Consider the following 19,643-nt stretch of genomic DNA (forward strand, 5'->3'; position numbering starts at 1 on the left):
GGGAGGGAAACAAACAACATCAGGAACAGCAAGAGGACTCGGAGGATTAATTAGGATTGTATCCTCTACAGTTGGTTAAACAGGTCCTGTGCCCAAGGACCAAGCTAACTGCAAACAGGAAGTTAATTTCCTTCGAATGGTTCCGTTTGTCCCTTGGAATTCCAAGGGAGGAGGGCAGGAGAGCAGCCTTGCAGTTTGCTAAAAATTAATGAAATTACTCACCCCATTTAATTAGATGAACAGTTTGCTATAGTTTTATGAGTATGTTTAATTAAAGATTTGCATGTGTGAGAGCAAGCTTTTCAAGGCAGACAGCTACTGCACTCTGCCTCCCTGCTGCTACTCTCCAGTTTTCTTTTTCTCAGGAGGAAAACATGGGATTTTCCCTTATCTGGTGGCTTGTCAGGGAACTAGGGCCACTTACAGTAAGAAATGTGTGTGTTTTGGGGAAGAGCAAGCTGGGACTTTATCACGGAGGTTTTAGCCAGACACATTGGATGGAGATCCCCAGGACTAAAATCCTCAAAACCTCACTTTTGGGGGAATGGATAGGATTTAGGTGACAAGATCTCCCAAATCCCTGCAATTTTTTCTTGCTGCTCTGCAGAAGAGGATGAGTTAAAGGCTGGCAGGGAGCTCTGAGCCCGCTCACAGCCACTGCTGCCTTCACTTGAGCATCCCTCCACGGGACCACGGTCTCCCCTGCAGGGGTAATTAGTCCCAGCTTCAGGAGCTGTAAGGGCTCCAGATAAGAAGCATTAAAGCAAACATTTTCTGGCAAAACCAGATTATGGCATTGATTACAGGATGCCCAAGTGACTTGCCTGATGTCTGAGGAATTCTGGAGTCGTGTAGGATTAATAACCTCATTTAGCACTGTATCACCCTCAGCCTGGGAAGCTGGAAGTGCTAATGAAATCTCTTGATGACAGTGCAAAGGGAGAAGGCATCGCCAGCCCAGAGGGGATCTGGCCAGCCTGTTATTCTCACAGTAAAAGACATAGGAGAACATTAAATAGTACCAAGTGCCAAGTCAGGCTTTAGGGACTCAGAATTTTGCTCTCAGCAGAGCTCAGCCCTTGCAGAAAGCTGAGGACACAGAAGGTCTGGATGCTCTGTGGGTGCAGCAGCTCTGGGAGCACTGGTGGTTTATTAATGGTTCAACTCCCGAGAATACAAGTCAGATCTTTGTGTTCAAAAAACATAATTCAACCCAAAACTGGGGCAGGACAGTTCTGCTGAACTGTCAGGGGAGTGGGAATCCTTCCTTCAGGGAGACTGACTGGCTTTAGGTTAGCCAAGCAAATGCTGAGTGGGCAATTGGTGGCACCACATCCCCTAAGGGGACACAGTGCTCTGGGGAAGTGGAAGCTGCCCCTCATGGCTCCTCCAGATAAGTCCCCCCTTCCTGCTGTCCCTTTTGCTTGTGACCTGGCTTGAACCTGTGATGCTGCACATCCTGCAGGGCCATCTCCTGTGGGATGGCTCCCAGCTCTTCTGGCACCCACACACAGCCCCAGTCCCACACACCTGGGGTCTGGCCTGACAGCAGTGTCCCTTCTCCAGCAGGACACTCGAGGTCATACAGAACAAGATCTCATCCCACTAACATGTGCCATTGGAAGAGGGAGCTTCCCTCTTTGCTGCTTATGATCTAAAAGTCTATTTAATTTTAATTGTCCTCAGGCCTGACAGGCTGCTCTGTCCCAAGCAGCCCAGCCACACTTTCAGTGACTGCACACCAAAAGACAGAGCAGTGTTTATGTCACCAGTGGCTTGTCTGAAAAAGGCCTGATTCAATGGCAAACAGGAGCAGCTCTGATGAAGATGTTACAGGCTTTTATAAGTTTTCCTGTATCAATTAAAGCAGATTACCCATCACCCCATTTTTAACGTGGTTTAATGAAGCCTGCAATAGAAAGTATGTAGGAAAGAGGCAAGTGGTTCAGCATCGAGGTTTGCAGAAGCAGGTGTTGATTTGGGATGTTTCTGCCTTCACTTTGTTGATTTAATGCCTTTAAAAAGCACCAGCACAAAGGTGATGCTCTACATGCTCTGGGCCAGGCTTTCCCTCCCCACTCTCCTTTGGAGAGTTTTCGTGTATTTTGGCACGAGTCCCGAAAGGGGAAACGAGCTTCGAGGTCTATTAAAGCTGCTCTCCATCCCTCAAGAGCCACCACACCGAACAGCTCCCCCCGCCTCCGCTGCCTTCATCTGCTTGACAAAAGGGCTTCTTATTGTTATGCAGACGATGCCCTGCTTCCAATTAGTCGATTAATCGTCCAGTTATTCAGGCAATTAGGTGACAGCTGCAGAGATGGCTTTGTGGAGCACTCTGTCCTGCCCCTTAGATATGTCACCTGCTCCAATTACCACCTCCACTCAAGTGTTCAGCAATAAAAGTTGGAGAAGGGGCATGCCCAGTGCTGGCTCCTCCCGGCTCTCCAGAGTAATCCCAGAGTGGAGGAGCAAAATGCTCTGAAATTGCGTTGGTTTAGGTCCAATTACTCTTTGACTCACGCGGAAGGCTGCGAGGAGAGGCAGCCCCTGCTCTTAGTGCCTGTCCAGGTTAAAGGCTCCTACCTCTGGCACAAGCCCCTGTGCAAGGTTTAGGGGGAGGCTGTTAGAGCCAAAGAGAAGCTCTGGAGGGCTTCACAGGCTCTGCTCCTTTGGCTGCTGCTGTTGGCATCCCAGCGCTGCTAAATGAGTGACAACAGGAGCTCGGTGACTGAGCACAGGACAGCGGGGCTGAAGGAGCATCCAGCACCAGAAGTGACATGACAAATGTGTGGGAAAAAACCTCTGGTTAGTGGGATGGTGTCCCCAGTGACCCTGAAACACAAACCCTGGGCATTAGGTTTGAATGGGGTTTAGATTTGGAGGGTCTCCAGTCTAATGTCACTCATCCAGAGCTGCAGTTTATTTCTTTAACTCTTGTTATTCCCCTGATGTGTTGTCTAGTGGACACACCAATAGAAGACCCCATTAATCCCATGGGATTGCTGCCCTCACCCAGGTTTCTCGGCTGAGGGGCTTCTCTCAAGCCAGTCCTACCCTGTGCCCCCCGTCCCTCCCAGGGCCAAGGAGGAGCAGGGTCCTTACCTCACCTCCTGGCCGATGAGCTCCGTGGGCACTGGGCGAAGGGCAGGAAGCAGCAATAGAAGCAAACACAAAGTCAGAAACAAACCAGAGGTGCCTGACCCCCCGAGACTGAAGCTCTCCTGCCAGCAGCTGGGTTTCTGTTTCCTCCCATTTGGAAAAGAAAGGGCCAGTTTATCTTGTTGTCCTTTGTTGCATGCCAGGCTGTAGCAAATTATAATCCTGCCTTGTAAATCCTCACGCCTGTGCTGATTTTCAAGCAGGTGAGTGCACACTGGCAGCATCAGGGACTACCTCTGTTCTTTGAATCCGTGATGACTTTGAAGTTAATGGAACTATTCTGACATGCATGCATGTAACTCAAACATTTTAAATAAAGACCGAGTTTTCTAATGCCTTCATCTCTCTTTTTGGCCTTTAAAGCTGCTCATCAATTTCTTCTTTGACACTTCACAGCTGTTTTCCTGCAATGGCCACATTCATCTCTATAGCACCAGCATCGTTCTCCTCTCCCTGTCCCATCAGACTGAGGCAGGAGTCCCTGCCAATGCTCAGACATATGGGGGGGATTTGTTACTTGGGATATAAGGTAAACAAGAGTTTGTAGGATTTTTAGGGACTATTCCCCACTTGTGAATAAGAGGGCTTCTCTCTGCTCATAACAAGAACATACAACAACCTCACATCGCAGCTGAAACCTTACATCCAGCCAGGAATCCAAATAATCAAGAGGAAAAAAAAAAAATCCCTCAGCACAAGTCTAAATTTGCCCAGGCTAAAAACCATAACACGTTTGCTCAATTTGTTTGAGCTAATTGGGTTTCCTGGGATCCAGCTCCCAGTGGGATGACTCACAAGCTTCAACAAACTGGAGGCAGTGACGAGTCCCAGGGTGCAGGCAATAAATTACCTTTTCACATCGAGAAACCCAGATTCAAGTGTGGAAAAGGCAGGGTGTGAGAAAATAAATAGAATCAGGGCACTCTCATCTGCAACCTGAATGAGCACCTTTGTGTGTGTGCAACAAAGCAACGAAATCCAAATATTCAAGCTCAGCTCAACACAGCTGGCAACATCTGGGTTTGGTTTTGTTTTTAAAAGGTGCAGGTGCTGTGAAGAGCAAGGAGGAAGGAAGGTGAGGACAAAAGGAAGGTGGCCCAGCCCAGCTGTAGCATGAAGCTGCAGTCCCTGCAGCCATCACACCTTTCCAACCTTGTTGGTTCCTCACTTCCAGCCACCTTTGTAACTCATCACATCTACAGCCACAAAAATGAACAAAAAATAGAGAGGCATCATCCATGGCTACGGGACTACCTGACGTGACACTCTGGGCTCTATCAGAGCCTCTTGCCTTCTCCCAGAGAGAAAACATACACAGCAATTCAGTTCTTCTTCTTTTTTTTTTTTTTTTTTTTAATCCAGAAATAAATCACAATCAATCTTTGCATTAACCAGTTGTTTGTCCCCCCATCCCTGCCGGGGCATGGCCCATTTGCTTCTCCAGCATGAGCTACTTCTGCCAGGCACTCTCAGATGTGTGACTTCAAAGCCGCTGGCAGAATGAGCCTGATGAAAGCTCTGGGAGCTGATCTGAAGCTCCAGTGATTGCCATCCCCTACAGCAAAGCAGGCACGGGGGCTTTTTTTCCTTATTTGCTTGTTATTTTCCTTCAGCTGAGTGTAGAGGATGAGGGTTAAATATCATACGGACCTATAAAGTTTTGTGGTTGGGACTTTTGCAGGTTTTTTTAGACAAATTTCAGTGGGGTTGGGGCAGGGGTGGTGAGCATAACTTGAAGAGTTAAGCCTGGACTTGAAAAACCAAATCCTATTTGGAACAAGGAAAGTGCAGGGAGCTGAGGTCTGCAGAGCCCAGTGCTCCCACTCACCTCGGACAGACTTGGATCGCGTGCGTGCTCTCTTATCATCATTTTCTAAACTCATCTGCAACAGAAAGAAAAAAATCATTACTGAAAGATAACCAGAAAATCACCATTAAAGGGCAAGCTCGTATGTGGTTGTGGCTTTGTGGGTGGCTGGGGAAGATTTCCCATGTTTTTGAGATGGAGGCTTCTTACCTTAATGCTGTTGTTCAACCCACAGTGCCCAGATTTAGCAATTTTAAATTAATTTCCACATCCTGGGACACAGGAAGGACTTTGTCTGTTGAGTAGCACAGAGGAACAAACACCCAGATGTGTTGGCTGTGCATGAGATAGCCCTTGTTAAGGGAGAGCTGATTTCTCTGGATTTACAGCACAGAGCTGCTGTGAGCACCTGGGTGGAATGCCAATACAGAATCAGAAATCTCTGACTATATTTCTGAGCTGATCTCCTGCCTGAACGAGGGCAATTTTTCACAAGTGCCTTAAAGAACAACCTCTCCTCTCTGCTTAAATTTGCCACAAAGATGACTGCATCTAAATAACTCACAACATGGACATCAAACACGAGGTCTGCAGGGAACACAGGCATGAATAAGTAACATCAGGGACTTCAAAGTTCTGGATATTAATTAAACATCACCACATGCCACAAGGTAGAAGAAGTCTGAAGTGCAGCCACCTCTGGGGTACAGCACCTTTGAAACCAGGCAGTGCCTGGAGGCGGGAGCAGGAAAGCAGGGACCTCCATGGCACGGCTGGAATGATATAAATGGGATTTCATTAACGTTGTCAAAGGAGGTGCTGAAGTGGTCAAAGAACTGTTTTCCATCTCACCCTTGACACAGATGCTCTCTCTGCAGGCAGGAGTGTTTGGCAGTAAATGCCAAGGGGGAAAGGCAGGATGGGGGTGTGAGCAGGGCAGGGGGTCAGAGCCTGCTAGGCTGGGGAGACAAATTGGGTTTTACTGCAGCATTACCATGTGGGGCACTTCCTCCAGAGATTACAAAGAGAGAGAAAAGGAGGCAAAAAACCCATTTACAAGTGGGATTTGACATAATAAAAACCAATTGTCTTTGGAACATCCTCTACAGGCCCAGTTAGAGAAGGAACAAACCAGCTCCTGTATTATTCCTAAATGAGGAGGTCCCATGGCTCCAGCACCTCTGATAGAGCAGGGACATCACCTCTGCTCTCTCTGGGCTAGGGGCAGGAAGGGACACGCACACAGAACATGTGCTGCTCCACTGGCAGTAGGGATGGTGAAGGTAGGGTATGTGCTGCTGAATCCCCACATGCACCTGCAAACATCTTGATGAATGCTGCTCCCAGTTCCCAGGGGCTCCTCACCCTCACAGGAGACACTGCTTGGTGCTTTTCCTGAAGTTTGGGAGCAGCAAAGAGGGAGGGAAGCTGTTGGGGCAGGAAGGGAGAGGACACCAAGCTAAAATCCCCTCAGAGGAGGGAAAAAGTTTTCCCCAGGTGCCTCTCTCTTTCACACTGCCACCTTCCAGAAATTGAATGTTAACATGCAATGATTTGTTAGATAGGGGGAGGCTGGAGAGGAAAAAAGGAAAATAAAAAGGGGGGGTGAGGGGAATCAAAACCTGGAGCAATTTATGCACCCTGTCAGCATTCAGCTCATGGCACGGCAGTGTTGCGCTCTGCGTTTATTACAATCTTCCCAATAACACAGCAGACAATTACTATAATTTGTATTTTTAAAGCCCCAGTTCCCTGCGGACCAATGGCTCCTGTTTAAAGTGTGGAGAGGAGCAGGTGTCACAGGGACTTCATTACATTTATGAGCCTCCCAATGCTGGCGTGCACGGAGCTCACTCCCTAATGCCGCCGCACGCCGCCAACGCAGTGGCACCTTGGATTGCTGGGAGCCTCCAACCAGGAATGTCAGAGAGGGCTTTTCCTTTCTTTTTATCTGTCTCTTTTATTCCTTTTTTGACAATTCTCACAGGGAATTGGTGTGTGTTGGGGCAATATGGGTTTCCTGCAGATCAAAGGGGCAGAGGAGGTCAGGCTGTGGGAAGGGCAATGGGCAGTTCCTGTGAGGGGCCAGGACCCGCACAGACAGCATGGAAAAGCAAAGCAAAATTTCATTTTTCTTGGCCAGACAGGTGGGATGGGCTCAAGCTGCTTATCTATAAATAGGGGAGATCCCATTTCAGGTCACATTTGTCTTTGGGAGTTAACTATCATGTGAGCTGGCATGCAGGCTCCTCACTACAGCACAGCACCTCAGAGCAATTCCTCCCATTGCCTCCCATTCCTCTTTCAGACCAGGATCAAACACCCTGGGAAGGCAGGAGCAGATTCAGTCACCACATGGGCAAAGGGGACAGACGGGAGCCACCTAAGGCAGGGACAGACCCACAGAGTCACAGAATTCTCAGGGCTGGAAGGGACATCAGGTGACCCAACCTTGCTAGGACCAAAGAATGGAAAAGCCAACTAGGCTGCCTTGCCTGGCTATTCTACAAAAAAAAAACCCCAAAAAACCAGCAAAACAACCCAACAACCCACCTCCAAATTTCTAAATTATTGGGAGTTTCCTCCATAGGGAAGACCCTTACTTGTTTAGAGACAGTGACACAGCCTCACTGCTGTGTTTTTATAATGTTTCACTTACATCACTGTCAGGATGGGGTGGGCTCTGTGCTCCCAGATTCTGTTTTCTACCATCAAGCTCCTTCTTTTAGCTTAAATCAAGATCAGGATCATCCTCATTTCCCTCCAAAGTGCAGAAACACCAGGAATAAGATCCATTTCAGAGCTCAGCCCCTGCTCCTCCCAGGCAACCTAAACAACTGGCAGAGCCCTGACTGTGCTTCTGGAGCCTCTGTGATATCAGGCTCAGATGCAGGAAGGTTACATGAAACCATTGTCCTTTATTGTTGCCTTCTCAGCCAGAAGCCCTCTAGACAGATCGTTTTAATGTGAAATTTCAGGTCACACAGTGCATGTTTGCAGTCCTGGAGACCGACAGGCTATTTTCATTAGGTCTCTCTCTTGTTCACATAGCAGCCAGGCTGAGGAGCTGTCTGGATTTCAGTCTTATTGCTTTAACTCTGAATGAAAACCAAGCAGCCCAAAAGGAAACCTGCAAATAAATTATTGCTGCCAGATGCCAGTCACAAGCACATTAGTCTGGCTGGAAAAGACAGAGGTTTATTCCACACCTCCTCACCTTATCTATGGGTTATCTCTAAAATTAAATCAAAATCAGCATCTAGCAAGTTTCCTAACCCAACAGTACAGGAAAGGACCCTGTCCTGAGTCTCAGGGTACTCCCTTCAGGATTCAGATCAGTGGTAGTCAGGGTAACCTTAGGAACATGACTTCATCTCTATGTTCCACTTTTCTCTCTCTTTTCTCTCTAAAAGTAAGAAATGTCCCCTATACTGTTTACCCTGCACTAAGGAGCTGCCTGACATGAACAGAATACAAGTTATAATGATAATTTGTCAATGCTGCAGACTTAAATCAATGATGTTCAGACAGATAAACTTGAAAAGAAGTTTAACCCGAGCACAGTGTGAATTTTAACAGCCAGATTCTACAGCCCAGGTCTTGTTCTGCTGCCAAGACAGCAATACAGCACGGATCTGAAGTTTCATTTTATGAAATACCTACAGCGTTGACATTTTCTTCTTCCTTCTTGTCTTAATACACATTTCCTTTGCATTGGAAGCCCGAGGAACATAACAGAACACAAACCCACTGGGAGCCCAGCACGTGCTGATGCCCAGGTGTGCCTGGGCTTCGACAGCTCTATGCAAATCTGCCATTAAAGGCCCTGCTGAAATTCCCCCCGGTCAGCAGTAATACTTTATATGTATTCAAGAGCACCACGGAGCTCAGAGAAAATAAACATGCTGAAAAACCCTTCAGCTGGACAAAGGGAGGTGAGGATTCAGCAGGAATATTTATTTTAACTGAAAGCAGCAGAGCTTCCATCGGTGCTTATTTGTAGATGTAGCAAAATGCCAATTGCAAGAAGCAGCATCTGAGCTTTAGAGGGACAGACAGACACACAGTGCCTCTATTTTTAGTTTTTAAAACCCCTCAACTTATATTTGCCTAGCAGCAGAAGGAAAATGCTACAAGAAATGACATTTTTTTCCTAAAGAATTATTGAAAAGGGGTTTTCTGCTTGGTCCTTCCCCTTTTGAAGAGCCAAGGAGTCCCTTCTTTAGCTCCTCAAGGGGAAAGGCAGCAAAACTTCCTCTCAGGGGGGATGGGTTTGAATGGCCTATCCTGATTTCTCCTCCCTTATCTTTCTTATGAGGAATTCCTCCTTGGCTGTTGCACACAGGTGTAGAGGCCTGGATCCGGGTCTCCAAATTTCTCCCCTTTCCCCTCTATAAAGCACCATGGCATCTTTGTTCATTGCAGAAAATGAGGAGGACTTTGTCCTGCTAGACCTTCTCTAGCTGTGAATTTTTTAAAGAAATAAATAAGGGGTGATGGAGGAAGAAATACTCTTGATCAACAGTGTGCCTCTCCTTTTAAAAAAAGGCTCAGCAGTAGCTCCCAGCTGCTATTTTATAACCACACTCTGAGATTAGGAGGATTTTTTTCCCTCTCCTTCCTTTAGGGTCTTCCTAGCTACTTGATTTAAATCCTCCTGACGTTCCACCTATTGTGAGTCCTGTTCTCAGCTGAATAAGCTCCCGTCTGCCTTTTGCTCTGACTGCTTCCAGGAAAGGACACCCTGCACGGTGTTCCTGGGCTCGGAGTCGGGGAGGGGGGAGGATTTTGCCTTGGCATGTCGAGATGCAAACCCACAGCTTGTACCCACCTCGAATCTGACACTCCAGCTGTGTCACAAACATCCTCCTGAAGCCGTGCTGTCATTTTGCATTTGCAGAAAGGGACCAACCCCCCCCAAAACCACCCAGCGCTGCGAGTGAAGCGCTTCCCGAGCGCTGCCGCGATGGCAGCAGATCCTCCGCACTCGGGGGAAGCGGAGCAGAAAAGCTGCTCCTGAGCATCACGTCTGACACAGGCGCAGCTGCACCGCTGCCTCCACAGCGCTGACAGCCCAGCATTAGGCTGGCTGATTGCAGAGGCCGTGGTTGGGGTTGACACACCCCTTCCTCTCCACTCCTGGGAAGTGCAACAACGCGCAATCCCAATGCTGGCGAGACCGAAGTGGCTCCGTACGTGCCCACGGCTCTCGTGCCAGAAGAGGAGGGGTAGGGAAGAGGGGGGGGGGAAATAATTGTAGTTCTTCAATCTCATTGTTTTCCAGCTCTGTGATAAGCCAGCTGCCTTTTCCATGAGATTATCCTTGGGTGGCACAATGTGAGGGGATTGTTGAGATCTCTGCGAAGGGGGCAGCAGGGATGGGCTCTGGTGGCCCCATCACCATCCACCCTACCTGTCCTGACAGCAGCCAGCCCTCACCAACATCCTGCATGCTATTCAGCTGCCTCCCAGCTAGATCCCAATGGCACAGGAAAATAGGGATTTGGGAGGCAAAAGTTCATTTTTGCCACCAGACACTGTGGTCCAGGACGAGCCCTGGCAGCAGCGTCTGGGCTCAGCTGGCTCCATGCAGAGATCAGCTCTCCCCAGCACTGCAGAGATCTCATTTCAAACCTGTCATGGGAAATTTTATCCCATGCCTGGACTTCTTTAGAGGTAAAAATAAATAAGTAAACGTGCCCCACATCCCATTGTCCTTCACTGCTGTGCATCCTGTGGATTACGAGCTGTGACTGGCATGAAAAACTACATTTAAATACAATATATATTTATGAGCACACAGAGAAGTGCAAGCATGTGCACACAATGCAGATCCAAAGGTTAGAGAGTGATCAGGACCTCTCCTCCCGTGAGGTAAGAGGGCTGCACACTCACACAATATCCAGGCTCCCTTCAGACTCCCCCTCCTTTCACCCCTGAGCCAGGCACTCAGATAAAACACAGATAAGCAGAGCTGAGGATTGCAAGAAATGGTTAATATTCGTGATGTGCTTGTTAGAGACAGAGCAGCAGATGAGCGCCAGGTACTGGGAATGTTACCTTTTGTAATCATTACTTTATTAACATACGACAATCTTATTAAATCTAACCTAAGTGCTTATTTGGCAGGTTCAATAGAAAAGCCTTAATTGAGCTCATTTTAAATATAGCAACAACTGCTTACTCTGCTTTCTAAGAAGGTGTGAGCTTTCCTGGCGACACCTGCGTGCAGCTGACAGCTTGTTAGGGAAGAAGGATGTTTTTAAGAGTGGATTTTTGCTGGTTTGGAATTTTCCCAGGGTTTGCTTTATCTAGGGATACAGGAAGAGTTGGTAACATCAGTCACCTAAGGAAGCTTCCTCATCACCCAGGTGGGTCTATGCACTCACTGGAGACGGTGCCTGACTACTGAGAGGCCAAAATAGGACAGGAAGCACCATTTGTGCAGTGAACAGCCCAGTTCTCTGCTTAATTAAAGCTTCCTAATCTGCTGGCAGTGAATCTGCCGGGAGGTTTGACAGCCTTGGCTGTACCTCTTTCATCAGCCACAGCTGCAGCAGTAAATGAGTGGCTGTGTTGAGCCCCAGGAGCTGTCCAGGGTCCCGGTGGGGATGAATGACTCTCTTGTCCCCTCCAAAGGCGCCACAGCTTCACCTGGTGTTGGAGGGGCTCCTTCCGACCAGCCGGCGCCTTGGAGAAAGAGCCTATTTGAACAGGCCTGGGAGCGACCTAAATACCCAGATCTGAGCCACCCTTGAAGGATGGCACCGGAGAGGAAGGCAAGGATTTAAATATCTGGAGTCCAAGCCAAACTCTGACAGCTGGACGCCCTCCCTGCCCGGATTCGCTGTACAGGAGGTCTGGCTGTGCAAGGAGCAGAGATTTCCAAGTCCTGCCCATCACTTTGTGGGTACCGGAAAGGCTCCGTTCCCCCGGGAGCAGCTGGTCCAGAAGGAGCTGCAGCACATGTGGCCCTTGTCCCATGGCCAGCACATGGGGTGGGGGGGTCACTGTCCTAAAAACGTCCTTGCTTGTGCACCCACCTTGATGCGTGTGCTGTGCAGGCCGGCGGCTCCCTCGCAGCTGCTGATCTTCTCTCCACTGGTCCACCTCTGGTTCAGCAGCTCACCCCGAAACTCATTTTCTGGGGAGGGAAGGAGGAAAACAGGGTCAGGACCCAGAGTCAGCCCAGCCCCACTCAGCAGCACCAGCCAGAGGTGGAAATGAAGTGTTTATCCCCTGATTGCTTTCTTTAATGGCCATACAAATCCTGAGGGTCTCCATGCCTTCAGCAGCACCCCAGGGTGCTGTGCCAAGGCCAAGAGCCCAAACCATAAAGAAATTCCACCCTCAGCCGACCCCAAACAATGCAGCTCTGCTCAGCTGGGTCCTCAGTTGGAAAACACACTGTTAACAGTTGAAAATTAACATTGAAAGACTGGGATAATTCAATCTTAGGGTGATGTACATCCAAGATGGTTCTTAAGACAGGTGACTGTCAAAGTCCCCTGTATGTATTTGTCCTAAAACAACTGTTCTGAAGCTGAGAGAGCAGCTGGGGGGACTTTTCTAGGTGTCACAGGAGAATCATTTGTGTTAGAGACCCCAAACCATGTTTGGAGCACTTTGCTCTGGCCTGGACCTTCAGAAAAGTCTCAGGGCTTGCAGACAAAATCCATGAGTTGCTGAAACATTATTCTGCTTTGGGGAAGCTCTGAGGAAAGGGAGTGGGGAGGCACAGATGGCCAAGCAGATGATGAAAACCAAAAAAAAAAATGAGGGAAGAAAGCTAGAAATGGACAGAAAAAAGAACAACAAGGGGGAAAGTATCAAATAAGAAGAAATAGAGATGTTTTGGTAGCATATTCATAGGTCAGCACTGCCTGCCTGCTTATCTAAAGCATTTCCCTCAGCATCCTTCTCCCAGCTGCACGTTTTAAAACAGGAGCATCCTCTCTGGGATGCAGTAGGGGCAGGAGCAAAGAGAGGGTTAAACTGTACAAACAACGGATCCTGGATAACCTGAAAGATAGCTTAGAAGATTTTTGAAAGGATGAGATGCCATGAGACTCAACCACAAGGAGGAGAAATTAGCAACATGTGCAGATTCATCCTCTCTGGCCTCACATCCTCATGTGAGCCCTAGTAAAGGGTGAATCCTGGAAGCTGCTGTGGCTAAACTTGGCTCAAAGTGCCATCTTATCCTTGCCAAAGGCCCCATCCTGGTGTCCCTTGCCTTCATTCCTTTAAGCAAGAGGTGAGTATTGGGGCAAGGAGTCTTGGCCTGGCTGAGGGTGTGCTGGCCACAGCAGCTCAGAGCCTTCCAGCCTGCTCCAGTCCCTCTGCCCAGCCCAGTTGGAATGGCCAAGGCAGCTCTGTCAACACTGGAATCAGATTTCCTCTATTCCATGCTGCTTAAATGCATCTGGTCTCCAGGGAGGATCAGCTTGCACTGCTGGCTCTGCCCTTTCCACCTCCCTCTGGTTCCTGGCTTCAGCAGAAACGAAGCTCACTGGTTGTGTGAAGGACATGTCTGTTAACCCCTGCCTGGGCCACCCACGAGCAGCTGTGGGATGTTGCCTTAAGTAGGTTTTTTAGCCCATGGGAGGCAGATCCCAGAGGGAATGGCACATTCTGGGGTCCCTCCTGGCACTGAGGTTGGGCAGTGATAGCTCAGAGCCTGCAGCACTTGCATCCACACCCCCTTGGAAAATTACTGAGATGCTCAGCTGGTCTGATGGATCAATCCCAAAGGAAACCAGCAGCTTTCCTCCACCACCTCCCTCCTCAGTGCCACCTGCCCAGGCAGGACTGGAGCACACACTGCAGTCTTGGGCTGCTTTTCCCCATTAACACTGATGACAAGCCACAACCATCCTCTGCCAAATGAGGTTCTTCCCAAACCTTGAATCTATCTGTCCCCCTCTGGGATATCTACAGCTGTGAAGCAAAGCATTGCAAGTTGTGTGGAATCCTGGTACAAAAGAGCAAGTTCCTTGGAAGGTTTGAGTCACCTTCATCCGACCCCAAACAAGATGATGTGGAAACTTGGGAGGGAGACCACAGCAATTTGGAGTGTTAATCAGAGTCATGTGTGTTTTACTTCACCTTTCCAAAGAGAGAAGAAAGCATTAATTTGCCAGAAAAAAAATGTAACCCTCTAAAGAATCACAGAAAAGTCTCCCAAAAATAAAGACAACAAACCTCATAGGAAGCTTTGGGGTGAGGATAAATAGAAAATGAGGAGGGGGTTGCCTGGTGGCAGTCAGCTTTCACACTTGTCCTCACAGTGCCAGGGGAGCCCCAGCTGCAGCCCCACCCCATCCCCAAATCTCTGCAGAGGTTACACCTGCTATAACAAAGTGATGGGGTGAGGGGAAGATTCTGTGTGGAAAACAGGGGGGGTGAAGGCTTCCTTTCCTTGTAAGATGCATCACTGCATATTCAAACTGAAAGACTAGAGGAAAAACATATCAATCTTCATTTGTTCCTCCAAGAGTAAGAAAAGAAAAAGGAAGGGAGGAAAATTTTTCTTCATTTTTGTTCAGGCACATTTTTCACAGGAAAGGTGAGTCCTGAGTTAAGGAGGCAGCAGCATGCTGAGAGCAGGCTGATTCACCAGACAACGTGGGCTCACTTCAGAGCAGACATTGCAGCAGTGTAAAGGATCAGAGGGAGCATTTTGTGGCCCCAACTTTTATGTGAATTTAAAAAAAAATCTCAAAACCAAATTTTACACCTTCTCTAGTCTGGAGAAAGCACTCCTGGGCTGCTGCATCCCTCTGCACTGCTGGCTGCCTGACACCCCTGCATTTTATAAAAACAGGGAGAGCAACTTTTTGCATGGGTGAATAGTGATGGGATAAGGAGCAACAGCTTAAAACTAAACCAAAGATTTAGGTCCAGTGTTATGAAGAAGTTCTTTCCTCAGAGGGTGGGCACAGGCTGCCCAGAGGAGCTGTGGCTGCCCCTGGATCCCGGGACATAGGTTGGACAGGGCTTGGAGCAATCTGCAATCATGGAATGTATCCCTGAATGCAGAGAACTGGAAAAAGATGATCTTTGAGGAGCCAACCCAGCCCATTCTGTGTTTCTGTGATTTTGCAGTGTTGCCCACACACACAGCTCTGTAGCCACTGCCTGGAGAACACCAATAAGTGAATTTACTTCCCTGCACGGCCCCAAGCCCTCGGTGCAATGAGAGCTTTCCTGCTGGCAGGTAACATGAGCCTTACCTTTGATTTAAGACCTCAATCTCAGCTCCAAACTGCAACACTGAACACCCTCACACAACCCCAGGACTCAGCACAATTAATTGCCCCACGCTCCTGCCCAACATTTACCAAGTAAAAACCCCTCTGAGCCGGCACCCCACGCACCTCAACCTTCCCACGTGCAGGAACACAGCAGCTCTGCATCAGGGTGCTTTGTTCCAAAGGGAAGGAATTAAAACCTCTGTAGGAATCAAAATGCACTGAACAAGTAGAACCCAGCTCCTTCAACAATTCTCCTCCATTTATCTCCAGTGCCAGGAGGGTTGGTGTAGCCCCCTCTCAGAGCACAGGAATGCTGCCTATTCCAGGCAATTATCTCTGTTTACTGCAGCAGGGCTGTGTTCAGTGCTGCAAATTTAGCTTCCCAAACACGCATTTAATTTAAGATCTAATACCGGATGTTAATTGTATATCGCACAGTAAACGACTGATCATTAAAACATATTAATTGAGGTTTAACAGCTGTGTAATAGATATTACATCTCATACTTATCAGCAAATATGATTTAATAATTAGTTAAGATGGGATGTATGGATGGGAGATCTAGCATGGCTGGCTGGATTGTGGATTACTTTGTTCATTTGCTAAACTAAAGATAGTTTTCCTTATCATATTTTGAGAGGAGCTGGGCAATCACCAGGGAGATCATCAAATGTTTTGGGCTGGAAAGGACAAAGCTCATCTCATTCCAACCCTCTGCCATGGACAGGGACACCTTCCACTATCCCAGGTTGCTCCAAGCCCCATCCAACCTAACCTTAAACACTTCCAGGGATGGGGATGTTGAGCTTTGACATTCTTCCCTAGAAGAAGTCTCAATGTGTTTGTAATCTCTATTAAAACAAAAATTAAAGGGTCACATGCAGTCTCTTCCTAAAAGCTGGGGCTGAGCTGTGGGGACCTGACCCTGTCACTGAGTTTGCAGAGCTCACAGAGTTGGCTCATGAGCTCTCTGCTCCTCAGCCCCGCATCGTTCCCAGCTGTGGCTCCTCTCACAGAGCCAGAGGCTGCCTTGCAGCACCACATGGCTGCCCAGAGACCCAACAACTCACTGCACCGGGAACTGCATTTGTGATTCCACTGCCCCAGCAAACACTCAGTGCTGGCTTCACCCACCCTGCCACCAAACCACATGCTGTGACATCATGAAATCTGTGATGAACACTCTGACCTTTTATTTATTATAAGAAATATTTGATTCCAGTAGGAACAAGCCTTTCTAGTGCTTTCCTTGCCAAGCAGCCCCCTGCAGCTCGTGCCTTGCTGACATACTGGCTCAGCACAGCTCCGAGGTGTTCAGTGCTGACAGCCAAGTTCAGCCTGCTCAGCTCTGCAGGTCCTGGGGCACAGGACACAGGAGAGGAGCACCCGACTGTGCCATGGGAAAGAGGACAGGTTACCACCAGCACCATGCTGCTGCTTCCCCATTTCCAGCCACAAGAACCTGCCACTCTCCTTCCAAGCATTCCTGCAGCCCAGGGAGCATCCCCTGCCTCGGCTCCCTCCTCCAGCACTGCCTGAAGCACAAGTGACTCATGTCCTCCTTCCCAGCCCCTGCCACCTCACCTCTTGGCTCATCCTGCTTCTGATGCTGGCAGCTGTGTCACCCCTGTGCTCACCTCAGCCCTGCCAGCTCATGCTTTGTCCTGTCATACCTGGCACCTTTCCATGCTCTTTAACTCTTGTCAGGTCCTTGATGGGAACAGGAATCACCCCTTCCCCATGGCTCCAGGACAGGACAGTGAGCAACTGGTTCAATCACCAAAAGATTCAGATTTCCCAAACACAAAAACATGTTGCAATGGGAAGAAGCATGGGAAACTGCTCCTTGGAGAGGGAGCAAAGCCCTCAGTGGTGGGTTCATTAACAAGCTCAAAATCCATCAGGAGCAGGGTACAGACACCAGCCTGCCATGGGACCTGGCATCCCCAGGCCCTGGTGATGGCTGTGCCACCCTTCATCTGGGGTCCTCTTTCCACCCCAGCCCAGCACCTCTGCACAGCAAATCGTGCTCTAGGAAGGGACCAACATTCCCTCCTGTTTCTCTGTATCACCAGGGCTGCAAGGGAAGCAAATGAGGCTGCGGTGTCTCCTCATTAGGAGCAATATTCATGCTCCAGTGTTCATGGCCAGTTAATAAGAGTTTTTTATTAGAGCCTTTTTTCTTCTCCTACCAAGTGGCAGCAGCACAGTACACAGCAGCAGGACACAGCAGAAGGTATAAAAGGAGGTGTTTTTCACTTTCTATCCTTGAACCACTTGTGTACTCTTCAGAGAGGAACAAAAGCCGCGTGCCCACAGCACCGCTGCTGTCTGCATGGTGTTCTTAAGTATTGATCAAAAAGATTAAAGAGTGAACATTGTTCAGCATCCGATTTTCCCCCAGCTCCGTGGGGGAGCTGTCAGAGCACAAAGCTGCTCAGAGTGTGGCGAGTGAGGCCACCAACAAGAGGGGAAACAAAGCACTGGGGTTCTCCACCAGAGAATCCTTCTGGTGTGTCCAAGGCCCAGGGAAGCAGCAGGGTCTGCAAAATCCCTCAGCCAATGTGGATTTCTCCAAGGCAAGAGTAAGACCTGAGTTGTGGATTTCTCTGCCTCCTGCCTTTGCCCTGCCAGCCACAAAGTGTGAATGTTCCTACTGCAATTGAAGGAACCTCATTGAGATGGCTGATAATTCCTCTCCAAACATACCTGAGCCTGATGAAAATAACAATATTTAAAAAAAAAACAAAAAACCAAAAACCGACAAACAAACCTCAGCATATCACTTCCAAATCACGAGCCCCATCATCCTCCTTTCTGCCAGGCTTATTCACAGCAGGGACCCCTCCCCAGCATCCATCCCTTTGTACATGCAAAGGGAGCCCCTCTCAGCCACACTCATCCTCGCGTGCCCAGCGCGTGTGCAAGCAGGCGTGTGAGGTGTCAGGCATGCAGGAGAGCATCTCTCAGAAACAGGATGTTGCTTCTTTCTTCTTGCACATTTCCCTCATTATTTTGTTCTAATTTGCCTTTCCTGGTACCTTCTCTATTCAACAAAAGCCAAATGCAAACGGCGTCCCTTAATCTCCAGAACAGCAGCTCACTGCTGAGAAAATAATATAGATGTAACTTCCAGCATCACACACTTTCTTTTCCATTTATATGCAAATGCCGACCTTTCACCCGAGCTGTCTCAAAGAAGTATTTCCTTAAAAATGCAAATAGCATGTTGCAGGCAGTTACTCCGGCTGAGTCTTTCTTGTATTATTATTATTATTTCTTTTAACCTTACCAGCACTGTAAAACACAACAGCTAAACTGCACCCTGGCAATAATTACTTTTCATACCAAATTGAAAGCCTCTGTGGAGCCAACGTGTCGAAACACCAGCAGGAGAATTCAGTGTGGATAAATTCTTGGAGATGCTTTTGGACAAGCATGTCTTGGACCAGTGGGAAGGAAGCAGCCCCAGGAGAGTTGCTGCTGAAGGAAACCACCTGATGGCTCAGGGTCAGGTAACAAGGGTCTTGTCAAACCCTTTCCATGGTGCTGCTGATCAGGAGCCCTCAGGAGTGGGAAAACAAGCTGTGTGAGCCGGGGTGAGAACAGGAAAAAGGAGTGTGGCCACTGGCAGTGCAGGTGTTGGGCAAGGATGTCCAAGCTGAGGAGGTCTGGGATGACCTTCAGGGCTGTGTGTGCTCTTTGTGCTGTACAAAGGGCTCCAGGGCAGCATTAGGAGTCTGGGCCTGAAGATGAGCAGGGAGAAGGGTGGTTGAAGAAGGGGCTGGTGGGGAAGGAGCCACAATGATTCAGAGGAACAGATGAGTCAGGGATTTCAGCTCTGAGACTCCCCTAATTCACCTCTCTTTCTCCCAGCTGCTGGGACACCTCTGGTGGAAAGCAGCTTCCACCTCCACCACGACAGCAGTCCCAGCACCAGCCCCTGTGCATCTCCTCCCCTGCGGGCATGGGGACAGGCATGTCCCCAAACTGGCAACACAAGCTGAGGGGTGAAAGAAGGCACCAGCAACTGCTGAAACCAAAGTCCCCTTCCCCAGAGCTGCTGTAAGCCTGCACAGGGAAGTACTCCCAGCATGGATGGACATCAAACAGGCTGAGCTGGAGGCATTGATCCAGCTCGAGTACCTGACATACTGCAGCCAAACCACTCCATCATCACTCTGGAAACCAAGGGATGAGAGAAGAGAGAGCCCGAGCACGGCGCTTGCACAAGGATGAGCACTGAGGGAAAGCCAAATGTAGAAAGCCAACTACAGACAGCCTTCCTGGGATGAGGCAGTACAGGGTTCAGGGCCTGCTTCTGAGCAGCAAATACAGATTTCCCCAGTATGCAGGGAAAGAGAAGAAGAAACAGCAAAAATATGAACTGGTCTTTCCTCTACCATTTTAGCCATCCACA

The 19,643-nt window shown here is 48.8% G+C and overlaps 1 protein-coding gene across 1 annotated transcript in view; it reads right to left on the reverse strand.

Annotated features, from left to right (window-relative positions):
• The window catches only part of MYT1 (myelin transcription factor 1), a 61,800-nt gene that overhangs the window by 27,623 nt on the left and 14,534 nt on the right, over window positions 1-19,643 (reverse strand). Inside the window, exons 2-4 of the mRNA XM_039719530.1 lie at window positions 12,010-12,110; window positions 4,988-5,042; window positions 3,103-3,133 (exon numbers count right to left, since the gene is read on the reverse strand). Of these exons, the coding sequence (XP_039575464.1) occupies window positions 3,103-3,133; window positions 4,988-5,042; window positions 12,010-12,110 (187 nt within the window). The remainder of the gene's footprint in view (window positions 1-3,102; window positions 3,134-4,987; window positions 5,043-12,009; window positions 12,111-19,643) is intronic.

This window comes from Passer montanus, unplaced genomic scaffold, assembly GCF_014805655.1.
Source record: "Passer montanus isolate IOZ18808 unplaced genomic scaffold, ASM1480565v1 scaffold41, whole genome shotgun sequence".
Taxonomy (NCBI): Eukaryota; Metazoa; Chordata; class Aves; order Passeriformes; family Passeridae; genus Passer; species Passer montanus.